Source organism: Myotis myotis, unplaced genomic scaffold, assembly GCF_014108235.1.
Source record: "Myotis myotis isolate mMyoMyo1 unplaced genomic scaffold, mMyoMyo1.p scaffold_m19_p_4, whole genome shotgun sequence".
NCBI lineage: Eukaryota > Metazoa > Chordata > Mammalia > Chiroptera > Vespertilionidae > Myotis > Myotis myotis.
In genome coordinates, this window is record NW_023416346.1 from 55,691,132 (window position 1) to 55,717,130 (window position 25,999).

The 25,999-nt window shown below is 40.4% G+C and overlaps 1 protein-coding gene across 1 annotated transcript in view; it reads right to left on the reverse strand.

Moving 5' to 3' along the window:
• Positions 1-25,999, reverse strand: part of IL1RAPL2 (interleukin 1 receptor accessory protein like 2) — a 693,469-nt gene that overhangs the window by 38,895 nt on the left and 628,575 nt on the right. Inside the window, exons 8-9 of the mRNA XM_036304134.1 lie at positions 25,464-25,609; positions 6,189-6,332 (exon numbers count right to left, since the gene is read on the reverse strand). Of these exons, the coding sequence (XP_036160027.1) occupies positions 6,189-6,332; positions 25,464-25,609 (290 nt within the window). The remainder of the gene's footprint in view (positions 1-6,188; positions 6,333-25,463; positions 25,610-25,999) is intronic.

Genomic DNA, 25,999 nt, shown 5'->3' on the forward strand with positions numbered 1-25,999 from the left:
CATTATGGGGTTGCCAGAGGAGGAGAGCAATAAATTGAAAACCTATTTGAAGAAAGAATGACAGAAAACTTTCCCTTCCTGGTGAAAGTGAAGCATCCATCTTATATAAAAACTGCTGTTTGAAATTTTAACTCTGATAGTATGGCTTCTGTAATGCTTGCTTGCTTAAATAATAAGGAAAATAAGACTACTCCCATTCCAGAGAGGCTGTAAACTATGCCCCAGACAGAGTTGTCAGTACTGACACCAGGCCAGGCCTTGAGATATGGTCTCATGGCCCCTTCCCAGCACACAGGCCTTCTTTCTCAGAATTCCCAGAAGTCTCATTCCAAATTTGGAAGATAAAGGGCTGGAAAGTATAAATAGAGGAGTTTCCTCCATGTTTGGTGGCCCGGAATTTGAAAGACACATTTTTCTCTGGGCCTACACAGAATTCTATATAATAAAAGAGAAACATGCAAATTAACCATCCCTCCTCTATGCTCAAGTCATGACCACAAGCCACGCCCATCAGCCAATCAGGAGTGACTATGAAAATTAAGCCAACTAAGATGGTGTGGGCACGGAGCTGGAGCAAGCAGGAGGCTTGGGTTGCCCCTGGCGATGGAAGAAGCCAAGCTTCCTGCCTTCCCTGGCCAGACCTGGGCTCTGCTCAAGGCTACAAAGTTTCAATTATAGAAGATAAATAAATCCCAGGAAAAAAAAAGAAAAAAAGGAGAGACTGGGAGCTTGGGTCACCAGGGGGCATGGCTAGCCTGAAAACGGCCATCAGCCCCTCACGCAGGCTGGCCACACCCCCATGGGGTGAGGGTCCCTGCTGGGGGGCTTGGCCAGCCTGCAAACTGCCATCAGCCCCTCACCCAGGCTGGCCAGGCACCCCAGCAGGGACCTCCACCCTGAAGGGGGTGTGGCCAACCTGAAAGCAGCCATCAGCCCCTCACCCAGGCTGGCCAGGCACCCCAGCAAGACCGCCACCCTTATCTGGGACACCCTTCAGGGCAAACCACCCGGCCTCCACCCATGCACCAGGCCTCTATCCTATATAATAAAATGGTAATATGCAAACTGACCCTAACAGTAGAACGACTGGGAATGACTGGTCACTATGACGTTCAATGCAGGAGATGCCCCCTGTTGGTCAGTGCGCTCCCACAGGGGGAGATCTACTCAGCCACAAGCCAGGCTGATGGCTGCCAGCACAGCAGTGGTGGTGGGAACCACTCCCGCCTCCTCAGCAGCGCTAAGGATGTCTGACTACATCCTAGGCCTGCTCCCCACTGGCAAGTGGACATCCTGTGAGGGCTCCCAGGCTGCCAGAGGGATGTCTGATTGCCAGCTTAGAGAGGGCACAGGCCGTGCTGAGGCCCCCCCCCCCTGAGTGCCACAAATTTTTGTGCACCAGGCCTCTAGTTTAATAATAAAATGTAACTCCCTTTCTCTAAGCATGGCTTGGTTTTTCTCTGGTCTTCTGCAACAAAAGAAATAGACTTACAAGTCCAGGAAGCACAGAGAGTCCCAAATAAGAGAAACCCAAAGAGGACCACACCAAGACACATGATAATTAAAATGTCAAGGGCTAAAGACAAAAAGAGTATCTTAAAAGCAGCAAGAGAAGAGCACTTAGTTACCTACGAGTGAATACCCATATGACTGTCAGCTGATTTCTCAACAGAAACTATGCAGGCCAGAAGGGAGTGGCAAGAAATATTCAAAGTGATGAATAGCAAGGATCTACAATCAAGATTACTCTACCCAGCAAAGCTATCATTTAGAATTGACTGTCAGATAAAGAGCTTCAGAGACAAGAAAAAGCTAAAGGGGTTCATTACCACCAAACCAGTATTATGTGAAATTTTGAAGGCTATTCTTTAGGAAGAGGAAGAAGAAGAAAAATATAAAGATAAAAAATATGAACAACAAAATGGAAACAAATACATCCCTATCATCATTTGAATCTAAAAATCAAAATAAACAAATAATAAATCTAATGAACAGAAGAATAAACTGGTGAATAAAATAGAATAAATAGAATCAGAGGTATGGAAATGAAACAAACTGATGATTCTCAGAGGAAAGGAGGGTGGGGGAGCAGAAAGAGATGAGGCAAAGATCTTATATGCGTGTATGCATTACCTGTGAATACAGGCAATAGGTTATCAAAGTCCTGGAATATGGTGGGAACCTGGTGGAGGGGGACAATGGGGGGAAAAAAGAGGGACATCTGTAATAATCTCAAAAATAAGATTAAAAATAAAAATAAGGGCTAAGCAACTCCATCCTGTTTTCCATAGTGGCTATACCAGTTTACATTCCCACCAGCAGAGAATGAGGGTTCTTTTTCCTCCACATCATCTTCAACACTTGTTATTACTTGTCTGGCTGATAATCACCATTCTAACAGGTGTAAGGTGGTATTGATGCTGTTGTAATATCCTGGTTATTATTTAACAGGAAAGGAGGAAAGGGAAGGCTACATAAAGTCATGCCATTTATACAGCTTTGCTAAAAAAGATGCATTTAACGTTCTCCAAATCTGTTCCCTGATTATCGATGGGGGAAGGGACTGGACAAAATCAGTATAGATGCATGCCCAGTAAAGTATGAGTGAAGTGAGAAGGTGATTACCCATAATCACACCTGGATGCTGAACCACACCTGACTGAAACATGGAATGGAAACTCTAGTCACTGGCCTTGCTTCTAGATCTGCTGGAACCTCAACTGCACCTTTTCTAGGACTGGCTTTAGGGCCAGTTGACTTTGGAACCTGAGAAATGTAACTTCATGCAAATAAAGCCTTTGTTCACATCTCATCCTCTTGTGGGGCTTCTGAAAAATTTTATTTTAGCAGTACCCCAAGAACCTTATTCCCACTCATGTCTGGGAAATCTGACCCATTAATTCCTTCTGCAACAGTATCTCATTGTAGGTTTTCTTCTATTTTATTGAATTTATTGGGGTGAGATTGGTTAATAAAATTATATAGGTTTCGGGTATACAATTCTAAAATATGTCATTTGTATATTATATTGTGTGTTCTGATGTGTGGAATCTAATGGAGCAAATAAACTAACAAAATAGGAACAGACTCAGAGCAGACTTGCAGTTATCAGAGGGAAGGTGGGTTGTGGGACTGGGTGAAATAGATGAAGGTATTAAGCAAAAACAAAAAACATCATAGACACAGACAACAGAATGTTGATTAATGGAGAAGAGGGATGGTATAGGGAGGATAAATTGTGATGAAAGGAATCCTGTAGTTTTGATTTGCATGTCCCTAATAGCTAGTGAAGTTGAGCATCTTTTCATATATCTGTTGGCCATTTGTATGTCTTCTTGGGAGAAGTGTCTGTTCAACACCTCTGTCAATTTTTAAGTGGAGTGTTTGTTCATTTGGTATTAAGATGTAGATATTGATATTGAGATATAGATAAATATATAAATCTTTATATATTTTGGATATTAATCCCTTGTCGAATCTGTTTGCAAACATCTTCTCCTACTCAGTTGTTTGCTTTTTGTTGTCAATTTCTTTTGCTGTGCAGAAGCTTCTTAGTTTGATATAGTCCCACTCATTTATTTTTGTCTTTTTAAAATTTAGTTTTATTATTGACTGTATTACATATATCCCCCATTTCCACCCACCTTTGCCCCCCACCATGCAGCCCCAGCCACACCCCAGGCCTCCACCATGCTATTGTCTATGTCCTTGGGCTATGCATGTATGTATATAATTTATTTGGTTATCTCTTCCTGCCCCCCTCCCCCCACAACCCCTCTCTTCGGAGATCTGTCAGTCTGTCCCATGCATCCATGCCTCTGGACCTATTTTGTTTGTCAGTTATTTTGTTCATTCGATTCCATATATAAGTAAGATCATGTGATACTTGTTTTTCTCTGATTGGCTTATTTCCCTTAACATAATAATCTCTTTCTTCCCTTGCCTTTTAGGTCAAATTCATAAAATCTGCTCTGAGACCAAGGTATATAAGTTTAGTAATTATGTTTTCTTCTATGTAATTTATCGTTTCAGATATTATATTCAGGGTTTCAATCCATTTTGAGTTAAGTTTTGTATGTGGGGACACACTGTAATCTAGTTTTGTTCGTTTCCATGTGGCTTTCCAATTTTCCCAGCATCATTTATGAAAGAGGCTTTCTTTTCTCCATTATAGGTTTTAGGCTCCTGGTTTAGCCACTGTGGAAAAGAGTATGGATGGAGGATCCTAAAACAGTTAAGAATAGAGTTACCATGTGACCCAGCAACCCATCCTCTGGATATCAACTTGAAAAATTTAAAAACATTTCCCCAAAGACATACACGTCCTTATGTTCATTGCAGCATTATTTTCAGTGGCCAAAATATTTTTTAAAAACTGAAGTGTCCTTTGATAGATGATTGCATAAAGAAGATTTGGTACATATATGCAAGGGAATACTACTCAGCCATAAGAAAAGATGAAATACTACCATTTGTCACAACATGTATGGACCTTGAAAATATGCTAAACAAAATAAGTCAGACAAAAAAAGTTAAGGACCATATGATTTCACTTATATGTGGGATTTAAAACTTAAAGCAACAAATGAACAAAAAAGGAATACAAAAGTACAAAACCTCAGACACAGACAACAGTATGGTAGTTACCAGAGAGAGGGGAGTGGGGATTAGAACCAATAATGGGGGTCAAATAGATGTTGACAAAAGATGATTTGGTTTTGAGTGGTGGGCATATAATACAATATACAGAACATGTATCATAGAAACATATACTTGAAACCTATGTAATCTTATTAAACAACTAGAGGTCCAGTGCACGAAATTCATGCATAGGGGGGTTTCCCTCAGCCCAGCCTGCACACTCTCCAATCTGGGATTGGGCCTAAACCAGAAGTTGGACATTCCCTCTCACAATCCAGGACTGCTGGCTCCCAACCGCTCACCTGCCTGATTGCCCCTAACTGCTTCTGCCTGCCAGCCTGATTGACGCCTAACTGCTCCCCTGCCATCCCAATCACCCCCAACTGCCCTCCCCTGCCAGCCCGGTTGCCCCCAACTGCCCTTCCTCCCCTACAGGCCTGGTTGTCCCCAACTGCCTTCCCCTGCAGGCCTGGTCACCCCCAACTGCCCTCCCCTGCCAGCCATCTTGTGGTGGCCATCTTTTGACCACATGGGTGTGGCCATCTTGTGTGAGGGTGTGGCGGTCAATTTGCATATCACCTCTTTATGATATAGGATGTCAACCAATAAAATTAATAAAATGAAGAATGGCTAAAATTTTCTATATCTAAATTTTAATTTCCTATGGGAAAATGAAATTGATTTATTATAGAGTGGAAGGGAGAGGGAGAGACAGTGAGAAACATCAATGTGAGAGAAAGACTCATTGATTGGTTGCCTCTGGTACACGCCCTGAGAGGGCCTGAGCCTGCAACAGAGGTATCTTCCCTTGACCAGAATTGAACCCGAGAGCCTTTAGTCTGCAGGCTGATGATCTATCCACTTAGCCAAACCAGCTAGGGCTGGAATTGATTTTTAATTTGTTTCTTAGCAAGGTAAAGAGCTTTGACAGCAATTGTTTTTTATACTGACCAACTAATGTCTCCTTGTTAAACTGTTTAATTGGAAATAATTTCAAATGTACAGGAACATTACAAAAATAAAACTATTTCAAAGTACACTCATATATCCTTTACCCAGATTCATCTACTGTTAATATTTTCTACCCTTTGCTCTCTTTCTTGATAGATAAGTAAAATTTTCCTGAACTATTTGAGGATAGGTTGCATTAGTCATAATCCTTTAATTGTAAATGTTTCTTCATGCATTTCCTAAGAATAGGGATACTCTCTTACATAATCACAGATTCATGCCCTTTTTTAAAAAAAATATGTTTTTGTTCAGTTTCTTTTTTTTGTTTGTTTTTTGTTTCTTTTTTTGTTTTGTTTTTTTAGAGAGAGAAGAAGGGAGATGGAAGGAGAGATAGAAACATTGATGCATCACCATACATAGGCTGCCTCCTGCATGCCCCTTGCTGGGGATCGAGCCTGCAACCCGGGCATGTGCTCTGACCTGGAATGGAACCAGTGATCTCCTGGTGCATGGGTCTGTGCTCAACCACTGAGCAACACTAGCTAGGCACATCTTCAGGCCTTTTAACTGAACTTGAACAATAGGAAACAGCTTACCATCAGTAGTTTCATCATCTCCAAAATGCTGTCTGTAGAAGAGCATCAGTTCAATATTGTAGCATTTGTAGATGATCACGAACAGTACAAAGAGAAGGAGGATTGCTCCTACACCTCCTGCAAGCTCAATTTTGTAGATTAAATCTGGAAGAAACATAATAAACAGGAAAAGGTAATGAAATCAGTAATGCTTGAGATCATGTCATAAATGTGGTCTGTAAAATACTAGTATGCAACACATTCTCTTTCTCTTTCCAGAAGACTTGTTTAATGTAGTAAGTAGCTTTGTTTTTATTACATTTGTGTAAATCAAATATTTGTAAAATTTATTCTCCTCTAAAGATTGGAGTAAGTTTACTCTTGAAAGTGAGGGGGGGGGGGAGATCAACCAAAGGACTGGTATGCATGCATATAAGCATAACCAATGGACATAAGACACTGAGGGGTAGGGGAGGCCAGGGGATTGTCAAGGGCGGGGAAAAAAAAGGAGACATATGTAATACTCTTTGTAATACTTTAAGCAATAAATAATTTAAAAAAAGAAAGTGATAAGTCTATATACAAAGGAATAGTCACTCCCAATTTGCTTTGAACACGGGTGGATCTCACATATATACTGTTGATTTAGTTGTGTTTCAGGAAACTATTAAAGCTGCCTTTTTTCTCGGTCCAGGACCAAGATTTTGTCTTTTCTGTTAAATTCTATTACTGGCTTAGAAAGATTAAAATCTAGTACTTTTCAGGCCACACACCCCATTCTCCTATAGAACAGCATCATAAAATTATTCACAGAATCAAATAAAATCTAACAAGCTTGCAGGATTTAACTGTTTAATTTAAGCCTATGCGAACATAATTCAATAGAAGGTAAGCAGGGGAATTAGCTTATCCATTTCCCCTACTTATTTGAATAAGTGGATATAATATATATGTGATATAATATGCCCAGAGAGGCTAAAAGAGAATGATAATGAAATATCCAGGTTAATAACTTAGCCTATTCAGCTAACACCAGGCTACCTGATAGCAGCCTCAGGCTGCTCCAGTGGGGCACCCCTGCACCTCTTGGAGTTCCAACAATTAAACCAACCTGTAACGTAAGGACACATAATGTACACCAGGCTCAGGGAAAATGACTTACCTATAACTTAATTCGTGATATTAAGAAATCTAGGGTATATCATACAAAGAGGTTAAAGTATCATGACATTAAGAGAAATGGGAAGTCAGAGGAGAATTCAGAATGTGAATTCAGCAATGTCCAGACTAGAAATGCTGAATCTGAAATCATATATACTGTCCAGACTATATACACATTTTCCACTGTGAGACAGGGACATTCATTGGTCTCAATATAATATAGATAAAATCGACTAAAAATTACCTAATCTCCCCTTAATCTAATTGCATAATTACTAAGTGACACTTTTATTACTAATTCAGCTTACCATATAGCTATAAACTAGAAAAGGGAGTGGCATTCTAGTTTATACATTAGTTGCTTATGAGTTTGGTTGGCATCAATCAGCCTCCCTGGATGGATCAATTCTGGGGAACTTTTAAAATAAAATTTATGACCATGACTGACTGCCACTTTTTAAGGTTTCTTGACAACTATATCATCAACCTTCCCTGGGAATGTCGTTTGTTTCTATAAAGGCTTATTATTTAAGAGCAATTAGAAGCATCAAACAGACCATCCAATCTCAGACAGAAGGCGAGTGTGTGTGTGTGTGTGTGGGGGAGAGAGAGAGAGAGAGAGAGAGAGAGAAACCAAAAGAGGTGTATGCATGCATACAAGCATAACCCATGGACACAGAGAGTAGAGGAGTGAGAGCATATGTGTATGTGTGTGTGTGTGTAGTGGGGGGATGACCGGGGAGGGGTTAATGGGGGAAAAGGGAGATATATGTAATACTTTAAATAATAAAGAATTTTTAAAAAGAGAGAAATTAGTCATGCTCAATATAACCACTGAGATTAAGATTCAGAAGAAAAAATATACAGTATATAATATAATTAATGTGTATTATAGATTTGAAATTTTTTCAACTGCTGTATTCTTTAAGTAAACCTTGAGGGTAAGAAGTATTGGCCCAAATTTATAGGTGAAGAATCTGAAATCCAGTAGTTTAATTCACTTACCCAAATCATACACTTAAGAAGTGACCAAGATGGGACTTGAGCCAGATATGCTAAGTTCAAATTCAAGTCTTTTTGGCTTACACTACAGCTTTACAAGCTCCATCCTAGAAAGTGACATTGAAATTATTTTCCCTGTTCCTCCATATTGTTAATGTTTCTGGAGAACACATGACTTACAGTAAATATATTATGCATTTTTAAAATATATTTGTATTGATTCCAAAGAGGAAGGGAAAGGGAGAGAGAGAGGTAGAAACGTCAATGATGAGTGAGAATCACTGGTTGGCTGCCTCTGGCACAAGCCATACTGGGAATCAAGGACACAACCAGGGCATGTGCCCTTAACGGGAATCCAACCTGGGACCCTTTAGTCCACAGGGCGATGCTTTATCCACTGAGCAAAACCAGATAGGGCTATATTATGCATTCTTTCTTTAAAAAATATATTTTATTGATTTTTTTACAGAGAGGAAGGGAGAGAGATAGAGAGCCAGAAACATCGATGAGAGATAAACATCCATCAGCTGCCTCCTGCACACCCCCCACTGGGGATGTACCCGCAACCAAGGTACACGCCCTTGACTGGAATAGAACCTGGGACCCCTCAGTCCCCAGGCCGACGCTATATCCACTGAGCAAACCGGCCAGGGCTATATTATGCATTCTTAACAGCCAGTGTTAAATTGACAGAGCAGAAAAATGGCGACCAGCAGGAAGGTAGGGATGGATAGAGTGGGAGAGCGCAAGGAAGTGATAGAGGAGTGTGTGGGCATGTGTGGTGTGTGTGTATGAGCTAGGGACAGTTAGATTCTGCAGGTCTTCTAAGGGGCTGCTAAACCGGCAGTCTTAGGCGGTGGAGTCCCGCTCCCTGCGTGGACACTCCTGGGCGGCCAGCACAGGCACGGTGACCACGCCATCTTGGGAAACAGAGCTGCTTGAGACTAGGATCCTGGCCTCAGCACCACCCAGTCTGATCTCAGATGCATACCAGGACCCTGCAGCCACTGGGGACAGAGACCTGTGACCACAGCTACAGACCTGCGGACACCAAAAGTTCAGAAATCCCTGCGGCAGATCCATGAGTAACAGAGCCCATCCCCACTTCCCGCAGGCTTGCAGGCAGCACCAGAGTAACTAACTGATAGACCCACCCCTTGCCTGGGCCTCAGCGCTCCAGGAACTTTAGCCTGGAAGTGCGCGAGCCCCTTGGAACTGATCCCGTGTAGGGCCGGGTTCAGGAGTCCTGGGCTGGGAGCAAGTGCACGAACCCCAGGAACTGATCCTGCGTGCACTGCAGGCTTCTGAGCCCTGGGCTGGGAGCAAAGGCATGAACCCCAGGAACTGAGCCCACTCGCACTGCAGGCTTTGGAGACCTGGGCTGGGAGCAATCCTGTGAACACCGGGAATTTGTCCCGCATATCACAGGCCCAGGGACCCCGATTCTCTGGGCAGGAGGCAGCACCAAGCACCAGTGACTTGACTGTGTTTCTTATCACCTGCGCCTGAGATCCTGGTTTCCTGTGCATTCATACTAAGAGCCAGTGACTCCAATTCCTGGTGCAAGGGCACACAGGGACCCTGATTCTCAAGGCAAGGTCGCTCAAAGCAACAGAGTCTCTGATACTGGATTCTGGGGAACTCTGACTCCTGGCGCACACTAGGGGGCTCTGGTTTTCAACACACTTCAGGGGGAGTTTCTGTTTCATCACGGTGCAGGCAGGGTCCCTGATTCTAAGGGCGCATTCGAGGCCACGTGAGCGCTGACAACACTGACTCTGTGCGAGCCTGGTTCCCACCAACCAACAACAACCACACATCTTAGTGTCAGAGCTCTTCAGTGACACTAGGGTGGTGGGAGGCTCCCACTGCACACGGCCCAGGCCCACGCAACACGACGTTTGAACCATCAGGAGATAATCAGAATGAAGAGACAAAACAACACCCAGAGGAAAGACAATGAGGAGTCACCAAAAAAGGACATTAATGAAGTTGAAGCAAGCAACATGACAGAAAAAGAATTCAGAATAATGGTTGTACAATTCATTCACCAGATGGATGAGAAAATCAACAACCGATGCAAGAATAAGGAAGAAATGAAAAGTGATATAGCTACAATCAAAAACACCATGGAAAGTTTCAACAGCAGACTAGAAGAAGCAGAGGACCGAATTAGTGAATTAGAAGATAAGACAGAGAAACAAGCTCAATCTGAACAGCAACTGTAGAAAAAAATTAAAAAGCAGGAGGAGAGCCCGAGGGAGCTTCGGGACAACATGAAACGAAGTAACATACGCATAATAGGGCTGTAAGAAGGACAAGAAGAGCACCAAGGATTAGAAAATCTATTTGAAGAAATAATGTCAGAAAACTTCCCAGATATGGGGAAGAAAAACGTTACACAAGTACAGAGAGTCCCAGGCAAGATGAACCCCAAAAGACCCATGCCAAGACACGTCATAATAACGATGGCAAACGTACAAGACAAAGACAGAATTTAAAGGCTGCAAGAGAGAAACAGAGAGTTACCTACAAAGGATCCCCCATCAGATTATCAAATGATTTCTCAACAGAAACACATCAGGCCAGAAAAGAATGGACAGAAATTTACAAAGTGATGCAAAGCAAAGGACTGAATCCAAGAATACTCTATCCAGCAAGGGTATCATTCAAAATTGAAGGGGAAATAAGAAGCTTCACAGACAAAAAAAGGCTAAGGGAGTTTATCACCACCAAGCCAGCAATGCAAGAAATGCTAAAGGGACTGGTGTAAAAAGAAGAAATAAAAAGCCCAGAAAGAAAACAGCCGCACACACACAAAAAAAATGGCTACAAACAAGTACCTTTCAATAATAACTTTAAACGTAAATGGACTAAATGGTCCAATCAAAAGACATAGAGTGGCTGAATGGATAAAAAAACATGACTCATATATTTGCTGTCTACAAGAGACCCACCTCATTAGAAGGGACTCACACAGACTGAATGTGAAGGGATGGAAAAATATCTTTCAGGCAAATGGAAATGAAAAAAAAGCTGGGGTAGCAATACTTATATCAGACAAAATAGACCTCAAAGTGAAGGCCATAACAAGAGATAAGGAAGGCCACTTCATAATACTAAAGGAATCAATACAACAAGAGGATATAACCCTGATAAACATATATGCACCCAATGCAGGAGCACACAAATACATTAAAAAAAACTCCTGGAAGATATCAGGGGAGAGATCCACAACAATACAATCATAGTAGGGGACTTTAATACACCACTGACATCACTGGATAAATCCGCTAGACAAAAACTCAGCAAAGAAACAGCAAACTTAAATGACTTACTAGATAAGATGGACTTAATTGATATCTGCAGAACACTTCACCCCAAAGCCACAAAATATACGTTCTTCTCAAGTGCTCATGGGACATTTTCAAAAATAGACCACATATTGGGTCACAAACGAAGTCTCCCAAAATTGAAGAAGATTGAAATCATACCAAGCATCTTCTCAGACCACAAGGCCATACTATTAGAATTAAACTACAATAAAAACAACTCAAAATACTCAAACACTTGGAAGCTGACTAGCACGTTATTAAATATTGATTGGGTTACCAATGAGATCAAAGAAGAAATTAAAAACATCCTGGAAACTAATGACAATGAAAACACAACAATCCAAAACCTATGGGATGCAATGAAAGCAGTCCTGAGAGGGAAGTTTATAGCTCTACAGGCCTATCTCAACAAACAAGAAAAAATGGTAGTAAATCATCTAAATCTACAGCTCAAAGAATTAGAAAGAGAGCAACAAGAAAACCCCAGAGTGAGCAGAAGGAAGGAGATAATAAAGATTAGAGCAGAAATAAATGACATAGAGACCAAAAAAACAATACAGAAAATAAATGAAACAAAGAGCTGGTTCTTTGAAAGGCTAAACAAGATTGACAAACCTCTAGCCAGGCTCATCAAGAAGCAAAGAGAAAGGACTCAAATCAACAAAATCAGAAATGACAGAGGCGAAATAACAACAGATCCCACAGAAATTCAAATGATTGTTAAAAAATACTATGGACAACTCTACTCCAACAAACTAGACAACCTGGAGAAAATGGACATATTCCTAGAAAAATACAACATTCCAAAACTTAATCAAGAAGTATCTAAAAATCTCAATAGGCCAATAACTATGGAAGAAATTGAAGCAGTCATCAAAAAGCTTCCAGCAAACAAAAGCCCAGGACCAGATGGCTTCACAGGGGAGTTTTACCAAACATTCAAGGAAGAACTAAAACCTATCCTCCTCAGACTACTACAAAAAATCCAAGAGGAAGGAACACTTCCAAGCTCATTCTATGAAGCCAGCATCACTCTAATACCAAAACCAGGTAAAGACAACACAATGAAAGAGAATTATAGGCCAATATCCCTCATGAACATAGATGCCAAAATCCTCAACAAAATCTTAGCAAATCGGATCCAGCAGTACAACAGAAAGATCATACACCACGACCAAGTAGGATTTATCCCAGGGATGCAAGGATGGTACAATATCCGCAAATCAATAAACGTGATACATCACATAAACAAATTGAAAGACAAAAACCACATAGTCATATCAATTGATGCAGAAAAAGCGTTTGACAAAATTCAACACCCATTTTTGATAGAAACTCTCAGCAAGGTGGGAATTGAAGGATCATACCTCAACATAATAAAAGCCATATATGACAAACCCACAGCCAACATCATACTCAATGGACAAAAACTAACACCATTTCCCCTAAGAACGGGAACAAGACAGGGATGCCCACTATCACCACTCCTGTTCGACATAGTTCTGGAAGTATTACCCATTGCAAGTAGACAAGAAGAAGAAATAAAAGGCATCCAAATTGGAAAAGAAGAAGTAAAACTGTCCTTATTTGCAGATGACATGATATTATACTTAAAAAACCCTAAAGACACCATCAATAAACTATTAGACTTAATAAAAGAATTCATCAATGTAGCAGGATACAAAATTAATGACAAGAAATCTATGGCATTTCTATACACCAATAGTGAATGTGCAGAAAGAGAGACTAAAAAAGCAATCCCATTTACCATGGCACCAGAAAAATTAAGCTACCTTGGAATAAACTTAACTAAAGAGGTAAAAGACCTCTTCTCAGAAAACTACAGGACATTGAAAAAAGAGATAGAGGAAGACATAAAGAGATGGAAGAACATACCATGTTTTTGGCTTGGTAGAATCAACATCATTAAAATGTCCATACTGCCCAAAGCAATCTATACATTCCACGCACTTCCCATTAAAATACCAATGGCATATTTCACAGACCTAGAACGTACTCTCCAAAAATTCATCTGGAATAAAAAACGACCCCAAATAGCTGCAGCGATCCTGAGAAAGAACAAAGTAGGTGGGATCTCAATACCAGATATCAAGCTGTATTACAATGCCACTGTTCTCAAAACTGCCTGGTACTGGCACAAGAACAGACATATAGATCAATGGAATAGAATAGAGAGCCCAGAAATCAGCCCCAACCAATACGCTCAATTAATATTTGACAAAGGAGGCAAGAACATACAATGGAGTCAAGATAGTCTCTTCAATAAATGGTGTTGGGAAAATTGGACAGATACATGCAAGAAAATGAAACTAGACCACCAACTTACACCATACACAAAAATAAACTCAAAATAGATAAAGGACTTAAATATACAACGGGAAACCATACAAATACTACAAGAATCCAAAGGCAACAAAATCTCAGACATATGCCGAAGCAATTTCTTCACCGATACAGCTCCTAGGGCATTGGAAACTAAAGAGAAAATAAACAAATGGGACTGCATCAAAATAAAAAGCTTCTGCACAGCAAAAGAAACCATCAACAAAACAACAAGAAAACCCACTGCATGGGAGGACATATTTGCCAATGTCATATTTGATAAGGGCTTAATCTCCAAAATTTATAGGGAACTCATACAACTTAACAAAAGGAAGATAAACAATCCAATCAAAAAATGGGCAAAGAATCTAAATAGACACCTTTCAAAAGAGGACATTCAGAAAGCCAAGAGACATATGAAAACATGCCCAAAGTCACCAAGCATCCGAGAGATGCAAATCAAAACAACAATGAGGTACCATCTCACACCTGTCAGACTGGCTATCATCAACAAATCAACAAACGACAAGTGCTGGAGAGGATGTGGAAAAAAAGGAACACTTGTGCACTGTTGGTGGGAATGCAGACTGGTGCAGCCACTATGGAAGACAGTATGGAGTTTCCTCAAAAAACTACAAATGGAACTCCCATTTGACCCTGTGATCCCACTTCTAGGAATATATCCCAGGAAACCAGAAACACCAATCAGAAAGGATATATGCATCCCTATGTTCATAGCAGCACAATTCACCATAGCTAAGATCTGGAAACAGCCTAAGTGCCCATCAGTAGATGAATGGATTAGAAATCTGTGGTACATCTACATGATGGTATACTATGGTGCTGTAAAAAAAGAAGGAACTCTTACCATTTGCAACAGCATGGATGGACCTGGAGAGCATTATGCTAAGTGAAATAAGCCAGTCAATGAAGGAAAAATACCACATGATCTCACTCATTTCTGGATAATAAAGACCATTATAAACTTATGAAAAAAAATATACAGAGGCAGAGCTGCCTCGAACAGACTGTCAAACTACAGCAGGAAGGCCGGGGAGGGTAGGAGGGCGGGGGGGGGGGGGGTAAGAGATCAACCAAAGGACTTGTATGCATGCATATAAGCATAACCAATGGACATAAGACACTGTGGGGTAGGGGAGGCCAGGGCATTGTCTGGGGGGGGGGGGAGGAGACATATGTAATACTCTTTGTAATACTTTAAGCAATAAAAAAATAAATAAAAAAATTGACAGAGCAATGGGATTCTTTTTGTTGCTGTTACTCTAAAAACTGACTTATCTTTGATCTTAGGACTTTGATTGACTTTATTCAAAATGTTTTCCTGCTACAAATTGTTCATTTTATGTTTTAAAAATTTTGGGCTCTCTCTCTCTTTCTCTCTCTCTCTCTCATCTCTTTCATCAGGCAGCTTTCAACTGTTTTTAGTCACTGAATGAGAAATTTTCAGAAATTTCCATGTTTTTTACAGAATAAAGTTACTATTGGTCGATGGAAAACTTTAGCAGCAGGAATAATTTGTGCTCCCAAGTAGAGACACCTTTTTCAGCTGTAAATTTATGTAAGAAAAATGTGGTATGAAAAGTACCTTTGTGGTTTTGGGGTCCATTTTACAAAAATGTTTTTTAATATTTTATTGATTTTTTACAGAGAGGAAGGGAGAGGGATAGAGAGCTAGAAACATCGATGAGAGAGAAACATCAATCAGCTGCCTCCTGCACACTCCCCACTGGGTATGTGCCCACAACCAAGGTATATGCCCTTGACCAGAACCGAACCTGGTACCCTTGAGTCCACAGGCCGACGCTCTATCCATTGAGCCAAACCAGTTAGGGCACAAAAATGTTTTTTAAATATATTACCTAATGATGGCTGTTTATGTTGAAAACTGTGGATCTAGTTCCTGAGACTCAACCATTATTCTTTGATTCAGCCCAGGCAGTCACATTAAAAAGAAAACATGTATCCTATAATCAGAGGGCAGAAGTGTCATCACCCAGATGACATCTGGTTTTTATTTTGTCTTCTGTTTTCAACTTCCATTTTTCATCTCAGAAAGGTCTATACTTCTAGGGATATTTCCTGACTGAGAAAGTGAAAGCCATTTTATTTGCACTGTGTCTTGTACACATTTCACAAAAATAACTATATCCAGAAAAGCAAATATTTATGGGATTGTAACTCTTTCTAGACACATAAAGTGCAATTGTAGTTCTTTTTAATCTTCTTAGTTTGAATTCAACTATTTTTTTTTAATTTGATCGTAAAGATCAGACATTATAGACTGAGACAAATAGCAGATGAAGCCAAGGGGCTGGAGAGAGGGAAGGTTAGAAATATTTTGAGCTTGCTCATAAATTGGGAATCAGATTAGGATATTCTACCTGAGGGTTTCTTAGATAGGTTGGGATTTCAAACTGGAACAGTAGCACTGGGAATGAAGAGAGAGAGAGGGGGGCTAAAGATAGGGTGAGAAATATTCTCTGTTCAGTGATATGCTTAACTTTTTGGAAAGAGTGTATGCACAGAGAAGGAATAATTATCATAATTTCTTTAGCATCAGTTCAGAGTCTTTGTTCAATCCCCCCAAAAAATATTATGACCACTTTACTGAAATGTTAGTTCTACCTATTGTCAAATAGTTTATCAGAGAGTGATGAAGTGGTAGTATAGGTAGAAGATGCATAGGTAAAACCTCTTGCTTGGAGAAAGCCTGACCTTGTTAACTGGATATATTAGACATGAGATTTTATTTTACGAAAGGCCTTTTCAGTTTATGAAAGATTCATCAAATGCTTCTTCTTCATAGTGATCACTTAGGGTATTTTTATATTTGACTCATAGCTCATCAGCAAGTTATTGCTCTGTGAAACAAGCCATATTCATATTCTAGGTGGAAAAACTACAGCCACTGAGGCTAGGCTATGATGTGAGAAACCCTGTATTCATCTCCAAAGGAAATATCTGAAGTTTTACAAGACCAGCCAGATCTTTGTCTGATTTAAAATATTGGAGGCCGGCTGGCATGGCTCAGTGGTTGAGCATCAACCTATGATCCAGAAGGTCACAGTTCTATTCCCGATCAGGGCACATGCCTAGGTTGTGGGCTCCAGATCTGTTGTGGGGCATGCAGGAGATAGCTGATCAATGATTATCTCTTATCATCAATGTTTCTATCTCTCTCTCCCTCTCCCTTTATCTCTGAAATCAATACAAATATTTTCTAAAAAATGTTTGTGCATAGCCACAGTGGTTTTGTTTGTTTGTTTGTTTGTTTGTTTTCTGGATCTCCTCCATATTGTACTGAGCCCCTAAGTTGAATGGAGTAAGGGAAGATGAACTTTATCTTTCTACAAAGCACAGTGAAAAAAAAATTAACTGCTACCTAGAACAGAGTGAAAACTGATATACTGTGAGTAAAAAATAAGTTTTTGATTTATATAATGTTTCAGGAAGGTAGAGAAAAATATTTAAAAAATAAAATGATTTTATATTCAGACTTTCACTTCACTTGAAAATGTTGGAGTTCTCCTATCCCTGTGTTCACATTCCAGCAAGCATGGCAATGATCTTCTAGAAAAGAGTAGTGACTGCCTCTTTAAAGCAATGAATATATTCTGTGACCTGTGTTTTGTTATTTCTAATATCCAGCCCTCATTTTTTAAAAGTTTAAATATTTGCATAGCCCCTGAAGTCTTTAATTTTCAACCCCACATCTGGAAAGTGAATGTATTTGGAAACATAATACACTTAGATAACCCAGAGCAGACACTAATCAAGACAAGATCACAGATAAATACTCTCTTTACCAATCCATGTTATTCATCCACCATCTTATTGTACTGGTCCTCCAGGAAGAGAATTTTTACCTAAAAAATATTTCTGAGCACTTACTATGTTCTATGCAGTAGGTATATAGCAGTAAATAAGGCAGAACAAGTCCCTGGTTTCATGGAGTTTACATTCTAGTGGTGGAGGGAAACAAGAAGCAAACAAATAATGTGATATCAAATAAGTAATGAATATAATGAATAGAACTAAGTTAGAGAAAAAAGAAAGCATGATGATCAGTCCCTCAACAAATGAGTGGATCAAGAAAGTTTCGTGCATCTATATGCTAGAGGCCTGATGCACAAAATTCATACACTCTGCGGGGGGGGGGGTGTCCCTCAGCCCAGCCTGTGCCCTCTCACAGGCTGGGAGCCCTGGGGTGATGTCTGACTGATAGCTTAGGCCCATTCCCCACAAGGAGCGGGCCTAAGCTGGCATTCGGACATCCTTAGAACTTCCACGGAGGCTGGAGAGGCTCCTGCCACAGCTGCTGTGCTCACCAGCTGTGGGCCCAGCATCTGGCTGAACGACCATTCCCCCTTTGGGAGCGCACTGACCACTAGGGCCAGCTCCTGCATAAAGCGTCTGCCCCCTGGTAGTCAGTGAATGTCATGGCGACCAGTTGTTCTTCTATTCAGTCAATTTGCATATTACCCTTTTATTAGGATGTACTAGTGGCCTGGTGCATGAAATTCGTGCACGGGTGGGGGGGACTGTCCCTCAACCTAGCTTGCACCATCTCCAATCTAGGACTCCCTGGGGGATGTCCGACTCCTGGTTTAGGCCCTGTGGGATCAGGCCTAAACTGGCATTTTGACATCCCTCTTGCAATCTGGGACTGCTGGCTCCTAACCGCTCACCTGCCTGCCTGCCTGATCACCCCTAACCACTCTTTCTGCTGGCCTGATCGCCCCAACTTCCCCCCTGCTGGCCTGATCACCCCCAACTGCCCACGGGTACCCTTGCAAGTAGCAGATGCTTATTAGGAGAGGGGGGCATGATTGTTTCCTGGGACTGTAGGTTTCGAAGGTTTGCAGAGGATTTGGCAGGCCTTGGAGGGGCAGGTTCTGTCCAGCAGCCCTGTAGCAGTGGTCGTTCCTCAAGGCGCTGGCCGGGGGTGGGGGGGCGGGCGCTAGGGGGTGCTAGGGGGGCAGCAAGGCCAAAGGGGGAGTAACTGTCAAACCTCCCCACTTGGCGCCATTCTTTAAATGTGGCCATTTCACAGCTGTAAGTGCTCAGGGTGGGGCTCTGATCTCCTGGAGTGGGATAAAGGCAGGGCCAGGGCGGGGCCAGGCAGGCTAGGAGGGCAGGTTTTGCGCTTTCACTGCAGAAAAGGCACCGCTGCTGTGGGGGGTGAGTGGGGATGGGTCTGACCCTGGGGGTCACTTGGGCCTGCCTCTACCCAGGTATGGAGTTGAAGGAGGAGAGGCATGCCCGGCCCTAGCGGAGGGGGACTGGCAGCGATGGGCCTCAGAGCCAGGGTGCTTCGGGGCACTGACGGGTCCTCCCTGGCGTGCTATTGCTGTGGGCACCCATGGGGGGGGGGAAGAGATCAGGAGTTGGAGGTGGGGGCTGCAGTTACCCCTGAGGCTGAGTCTTCTCCTAGTCCTGTCAGCCTCCCTTGTCCCCCGGGTATGCAGGGGCTGGGGTAGGGTATCCGTGCAGGGGAATTGGAAGAGCTCTCCATGGCCGCTTCTCTTCCTTCTTTGCAGTCGGGCTCCTATCAGGCACTCTCCTCAGATCCAGGGAACTTGGCTCCGGCTGCCCTGCCCCTCTGTGGCTCCCTGCCACCCCCACCTCACTCGGCTCTCCCCAGCCACCCGCCTGTCAGTAGGCTGCCGGGGTGCCCTGCTGCAGGCAGTGTGGTCCTGGGGCAGGGGGTGGGGTGTGGGGAGCAGCTCCAGTAAAGTTTAGTAACCCTGGGTCCGCTTTGGGATTTGGCTGTGGGGCCATGGGGGAGTCTACCTGGGCAGGACGAAATCACGTGACCTGGAGTCCCACCCCCGCAGCCCCGCCCACCTTGTTGACTGGTCTGACTGGGACATCATTAGAACCAATTAGCATATTATCTCTCTCTCTCTCTCTCTCTCTCTCTCTCTCTCTATATATATATATATATATATATATATATATATATATATTAATAAAAGGGTAATATGCTAATCCAACAGGACATCTTCTGGATGTCCTTCCAGACAAAGCCACAGTGGCAGGGCCAAGGAAGAGGTGGTTAGGGGCAATCAGGCTAGCAGGGAAGAGCAGTTAGGGGTGATCAGGCCAGCAGGCAGAGGGTTTAGGGGTCAGGGGTGATCAGGCAGGCAGGCAGTTAAGTGGTTAGGCACCAGCGGTCCCAGATTGCAAGAGGAATGTCCAACTGCTGGTTTAGGCCCAAGGGGTCCCAGTTTGGAGTTGGAGAGGGTGCAGGCTAGGCTGAGGGACTCCCCCTCCACATGCACAAATTTATAATGGAATATTATTGAGCCTTAAGAAAGAAGGAAATTCTGTCATTTGCTATAACATGGAGTAGCCTGGAGGCTATTATGGTAAATTAAATAAGGCAGAAAATATAAATATTATACTGCATAATATCACTTATATGTGGAATCTAAAATAATGCTGAAGTCATATAAACAAACGCAGAAAAGTGGTTGTCAGGAGCTAGGTGGTGGGGGAGAAAATAGGGGGATGTTGGCCAAAGGATACTTTTAGTTATAAGATGAATAAGGTCTGGGGATCTAATGTATAACATGATGACAATACTTTATAATACTGTATTGTATAATTACAATTTGCTCAGAGTCTAGAAAATAAATGCGGTTACAAAAATGTAAATATGTGAGTGGATGTGTTAATTACCTCAATGGGGGAAATCATGTCACAATGTATATTTATATCAAGTCATTACATTGTACACTTTAAGTACCTTACAATTTTATTTGTAAATTTTACTTCAATAAGATGAAAAATTTTTAAAAATAGATATGTAATATTATTTTATATAGGGTGGCCAGGGAAATCCTATCAAGTAGGTAATATTTAAGCAGAGACCAGTATGAAAAGGGGGAATGAGTCATGCAAATAGCTTAGGGAAGGATGGCTCAGGTAGAGGAAATGCCAAGTGCATAGACCAGTGATGGTGAACCTTTTGAGCTCGGCATGTCAGCAGTTTGAAAAACCCTAACAACTCTGGTGCCGTGTCACATAGAAATTTTTTGATATTTGCAACCATAGTAAAACAAAGGTTTATATTTTTGATATTTATTTTATATATTTAAATGCCATTTAACAAAGAAAAACCAACCAAAAAAATGAGTTCACATGTCACCTCTGACACGCGTGTCATAGGTTCGCCATCACTGGCATAGACCATGAGCCAGGATTGTGCTTTGTTAGTATGAGAAATTGAAAAGTGGCTAGTGCATGTGATGTTTGAGGCAGATTTTGATGACAATGAGATCAGAAATTGCAACAGATTGTGCCATGCCTTTTAGGCCATGACGATGATTTGGGGTTTTATTCTAAGTATAATAGTGAGGCGTCTGTAATTGGAGGGTTCTGATTAGAGGAATAATATGATCTGACTTATATATAAAAGGATCATTCTGACTTCTGTGATAATAGACTGTATGTAAAGATGAGGGGAGTACAGAGATCACTTTAGGAGGCTATTGTGGCGAGCTAGGCAGTTGATCCTGGTGGCTCAAACCAGAGTGGTAGCAGGGAAGGTAAAGAAAGTGATTGGAGTCTGGGTGTATTTTGAAAATAAAGCCATGAAACTTGCTTGTGGACCAGAAATAGCATATGAATAGAGAAAAAAAAAGTTAAGGATGATTGAACAACTGGAAGGATGTTGATGGCTATGGAGAAGAAAACTAGAAGATTGGGTTTATAGGAGGAGAAATCAGGAGTCCTGTTTCAAATAAGTGAAGGTTGATATGTCTACTGGTGGAGATTGGACAGATATATGCAAGAAAATGAAACTAGACCACCAACTTACACCATACACAAAAATAAACTCAAAATGGATAAAGGACTTAAATGTATGACAGGAAACCATAAAAATCCTAGAAGGATCTGAAGGCAACAAAATCTCAGACATATGCTGAAGCAATTTCTTCACTGATACAGCTCCTAGGACACTTGAAACTAAAGAGAAAATGAACAAATGGGACTACATCAAGATAAAAAGCTTCTGCACAGCAAAAGAAACCATCAACAAAACATCGAGAAAACCCACTGCGTGGGAAAACATATTTGCCAATGTCATATCTGATAAGGGCTTAATCTCCAAAATTTATAGGGAACTCATACAACTTAACAAAAGGAAGATAAACAATCCAATCAAAAAATGGGCAAAGGACCTAAATAGACACCTTTCAAAAGAGATTTTTTTTTAAAGTTGCATAACATTTATTCACTACTACTGGAGGCCAATGCCATGTCAATGAGATTTTTAATAGTTATTGAATAGGCAGTTAGGTATACAACTTCAGAGTTCAGGCAGGAAGTTCAGACTAGAGATATAAATTTGTGAGTTATCAAACAATAAATGATTTTTAAAAACCTTGAGATGGAGATGGAATCAAATAATCTAAACCATCAACAATGTAAAAGAACAACCCCAACGAATGGGAGAACATATTCACCAATGATACATCTGATGGGGGGTTAATATCCAAAGTTTATAAAGAACTTACAAAACTCAACACCAAAAACCAAAACAATACAATTTAAAAATGGGAACAGATCCTGAATAGACACTTCTACAAAGAGGACATACAGGTGGCCAGTAGACATATGATAAGATGATCAATATCCCTAATCATTAGAGAAATGCAAATTAAAACCACTTTACATCATGAATAAAACCACTTTACATCACTATCATGAATAAATCAACAACAAGTGTTGTCTAGGATGTGTGGAAAAGGAAAACAGTGTGCACTGTTGGTGGGAATGCAGATTGTTGCAGCCACTGTGGAAAGCAGTATGGAGTTAACTCAAAAAACAGCGATTCAACTTCTGGGAATATATTCAAAGAAACCTGAAACAATGATTTGAATATATATATATATCCTATGTTCATTGCAGCATTATTTACAATAGCCAAGATTTAGAAGAAGCCCAAGTGTCTATCAGTAGATGAGTGGATAAAAGAGTTGTGGTACATTTACACAATGGAATATCACTCGGCCATAAAAAGAAGAAATCTTACTCTTTGTAACAGCATGGATGGACCTGGAGATTATTATGCTATGTAAAATAAGCCAGTCAGAGAAAAACAAGTACCATGTGACTTCACTCATATGTGGAATCTAATGAACAAAATAAACTAACAAACAAAATATAAACAAACTCATAGATAGAGAACAGACTGACAGCTGTCAGAAGAGAAGGAGTTTGGGGGACTGGTGGAAAAAGTAAAGGGATTGAGTAAAAAAGAACCCAACTCAGACACAGACATCAATATGGTGATTACCAGAGAGAAAGGGGGGTGGTGGGAGGTAGAAGAGGGTAAAGGGAATAAATAGTGATGGACAGATACTTTACTTTGGGGTGGTGGTGAGCACACAACACAATATACAGATTATGTATTATAGAGTTGTACAACTGAGACTTAAATCATTTTATTAACCAATATCACCCCAGTAAATCCAATATAAAAATAAATGAGAATAGAGGACCTAAATCCTAGGGAACTCTAATATTTAGAGATCAGGAAGATGAGAATTAATAGTATTCATAGGTATTTACGATTTAGACATGTTTCCTTGCAGAAGCCATTAGACATGGCAGTTTTACAGTATGCCTTGTTTTTTAATGTCAGATTATTAAAAATTTTAAGGGTTGCTAGTGATGGCTTTACTTATTAAAGAGAAATGGATTCATTTTATAACTTAAAATACACCTATTTCTATTTCCACTGACTGAATGAAAGGAGCACCATTATTTTTCCTCATAGCAAGTTTTTAATTATAACACTATACATATTTCATGAATAGTTTTAATGTTTGTCTTTCTCTGCACACTCACAGACTTGGGCATCTCTCTTATTCAGAGCTCTATTCTCCAGTATCTGACACAATGCTTGCTACATGAACCTCAATAATAAAAGAGAACTTTCTTCACTCATTAACCAGAATGGGTTCTGAGATTCTATTAGTTGTTAGACACTGTCTAAGTTGTGTTGAGGATACAGAAGTGCATCAGACCCTGGCTTAGAGGAACTCTCAAGCTAAACTAAAACTAGATGTACAAGAACAAAATGATTCTTGCTACAAGGTATCTACATATGATCAATGTCTGCCCTTCATGTAGGTGGATTAAGTGGTTGCCAATTGCATAGGGGAAATTATCCAAATTCTGTATAAAATTGAACCCCGTTTGAACATGGTATATTTCACACCATATTGTTATCATTTTAATCTCAAAATAACTCTACAATTTAGATACTATTACCCCTATTTTGCAGATGAGTAAACAAAGGTTCAGGATATCTAGCGAGAAGTTAGTCTTACTGAACCAGGTAACTGAATCAATGGCTGAACTGGATCTCGTCAACCAGGGTTTCCTGATTTCACTTTCCATATTAGATTCCTTTATACTTAAATGTTCTATTATTTTAAGATGGAACCAATTCAAACAGAGTAAGAAATGGTATTGGAAAGATAAAAGCATTATTTCAGAATAATGACATTTCCCTACTTCTAGAGCTTCAGGTCGAAGTCAAGTATTAGAGCTGGCTGGAAAATAAAAATTCCATCTTGGCAAGGAGGTACAAATAGTGACCTTGGTGATTGAATCTGTTCTATTGCTTTATAGCCTAGACAAGAACACTGATTGAGAACATTTGTTTGGTTACACTGACAAACCCTTTGCCAGATGCACACATACAGAACCTATTTAGCCTTTTGCAGTAATCAAGAGCTGTGGCGGGGTAAGAGCCAATCTCAGAAACTGCTCCAGCTGCTGGGGTGGTTTCTATGTCTGCTTTTATCTCATTTATCTATAAATTTACAGTTTATTTTCTTTGCCTATTAATACAATTTCCACCCCATCTGGAATCAACTATAGAGAGGGATGTCCATAAATGCCAAATTGTTTAAAAATATATGCACCTGCTAAAGCCCTCTTAACATTAGGTCATATCATTAAATATAGTTTATAATTGTGTTTATAACAATTATAAAATATTGTATGATGCTATTTATTATTTTTATTTATATTTTAGTCAGGGAATAAAGAGTGACTTCGTTTCCCATCCAATAATAAAGTTCCTAGAATTGCTTAAGATGATGAACTATAGATTCAATTTTGAATGACAATACCTAATACATTTTAAGTAACATTTATAACCAAGGTACATTTTGTCTTACTGGATTTAACATATAATAATATTTCATTTCATTTATCCACTTTATAATCATATAAATCATAGTCATTTTACACTAATATCTACAGCAAGAGAGATATATTTTTCCTTAAAAAGATAGAATGTTTAATATAAGTTTATACTAAATGATAACATAAGACCAGGAAACAAATCTAACTTCCATAATTATTTGGTAGGTAAACAAACCATAGTAATAATTATAAAACTAAATACCCCTTTTACGCAGCAGAACGCTGGCATGTTTCCTTCCATTTCGGTTTTCCACATGGCAGGTATAATTTGCCAGGTCAGCCTCCACCACTGAATCAAAGATAAGTGCCAACTCAACTTCTTTTTCTCCAAGATGCTCCTTGAGTAGCCTGAAATAAAGACAATATTGTTGGATAACTTGGTTTGATTTGAGAAGAGAGCAGCTATAAGAAGACTGCAAATGTTTACAATGCTCACACAGGTTATCCAATGGGCATAGAGAATCCTGATGGGATATCCTGGAACCTTTAACAAGAAAACACAAAAAAAGTGTCTCTTGATGTGAAGATCAGATGCGAAAGGAAAGAAGTGAGGAATTCCACTTGGCAAAAAGAAATATTAACATGCTATTGACAAATGAAGCCACCACGATTCTGTGTGGCAAAAAAAGAAGAAACATTGGGTTCCATATTCTAAGCCGAGCTTACAAAAACAAATTGGCCTTGGTCAAAGTGGCTCAGTTGGTTTGGTGTTGTCAGTTTATCTGGGGGTTGTTGATT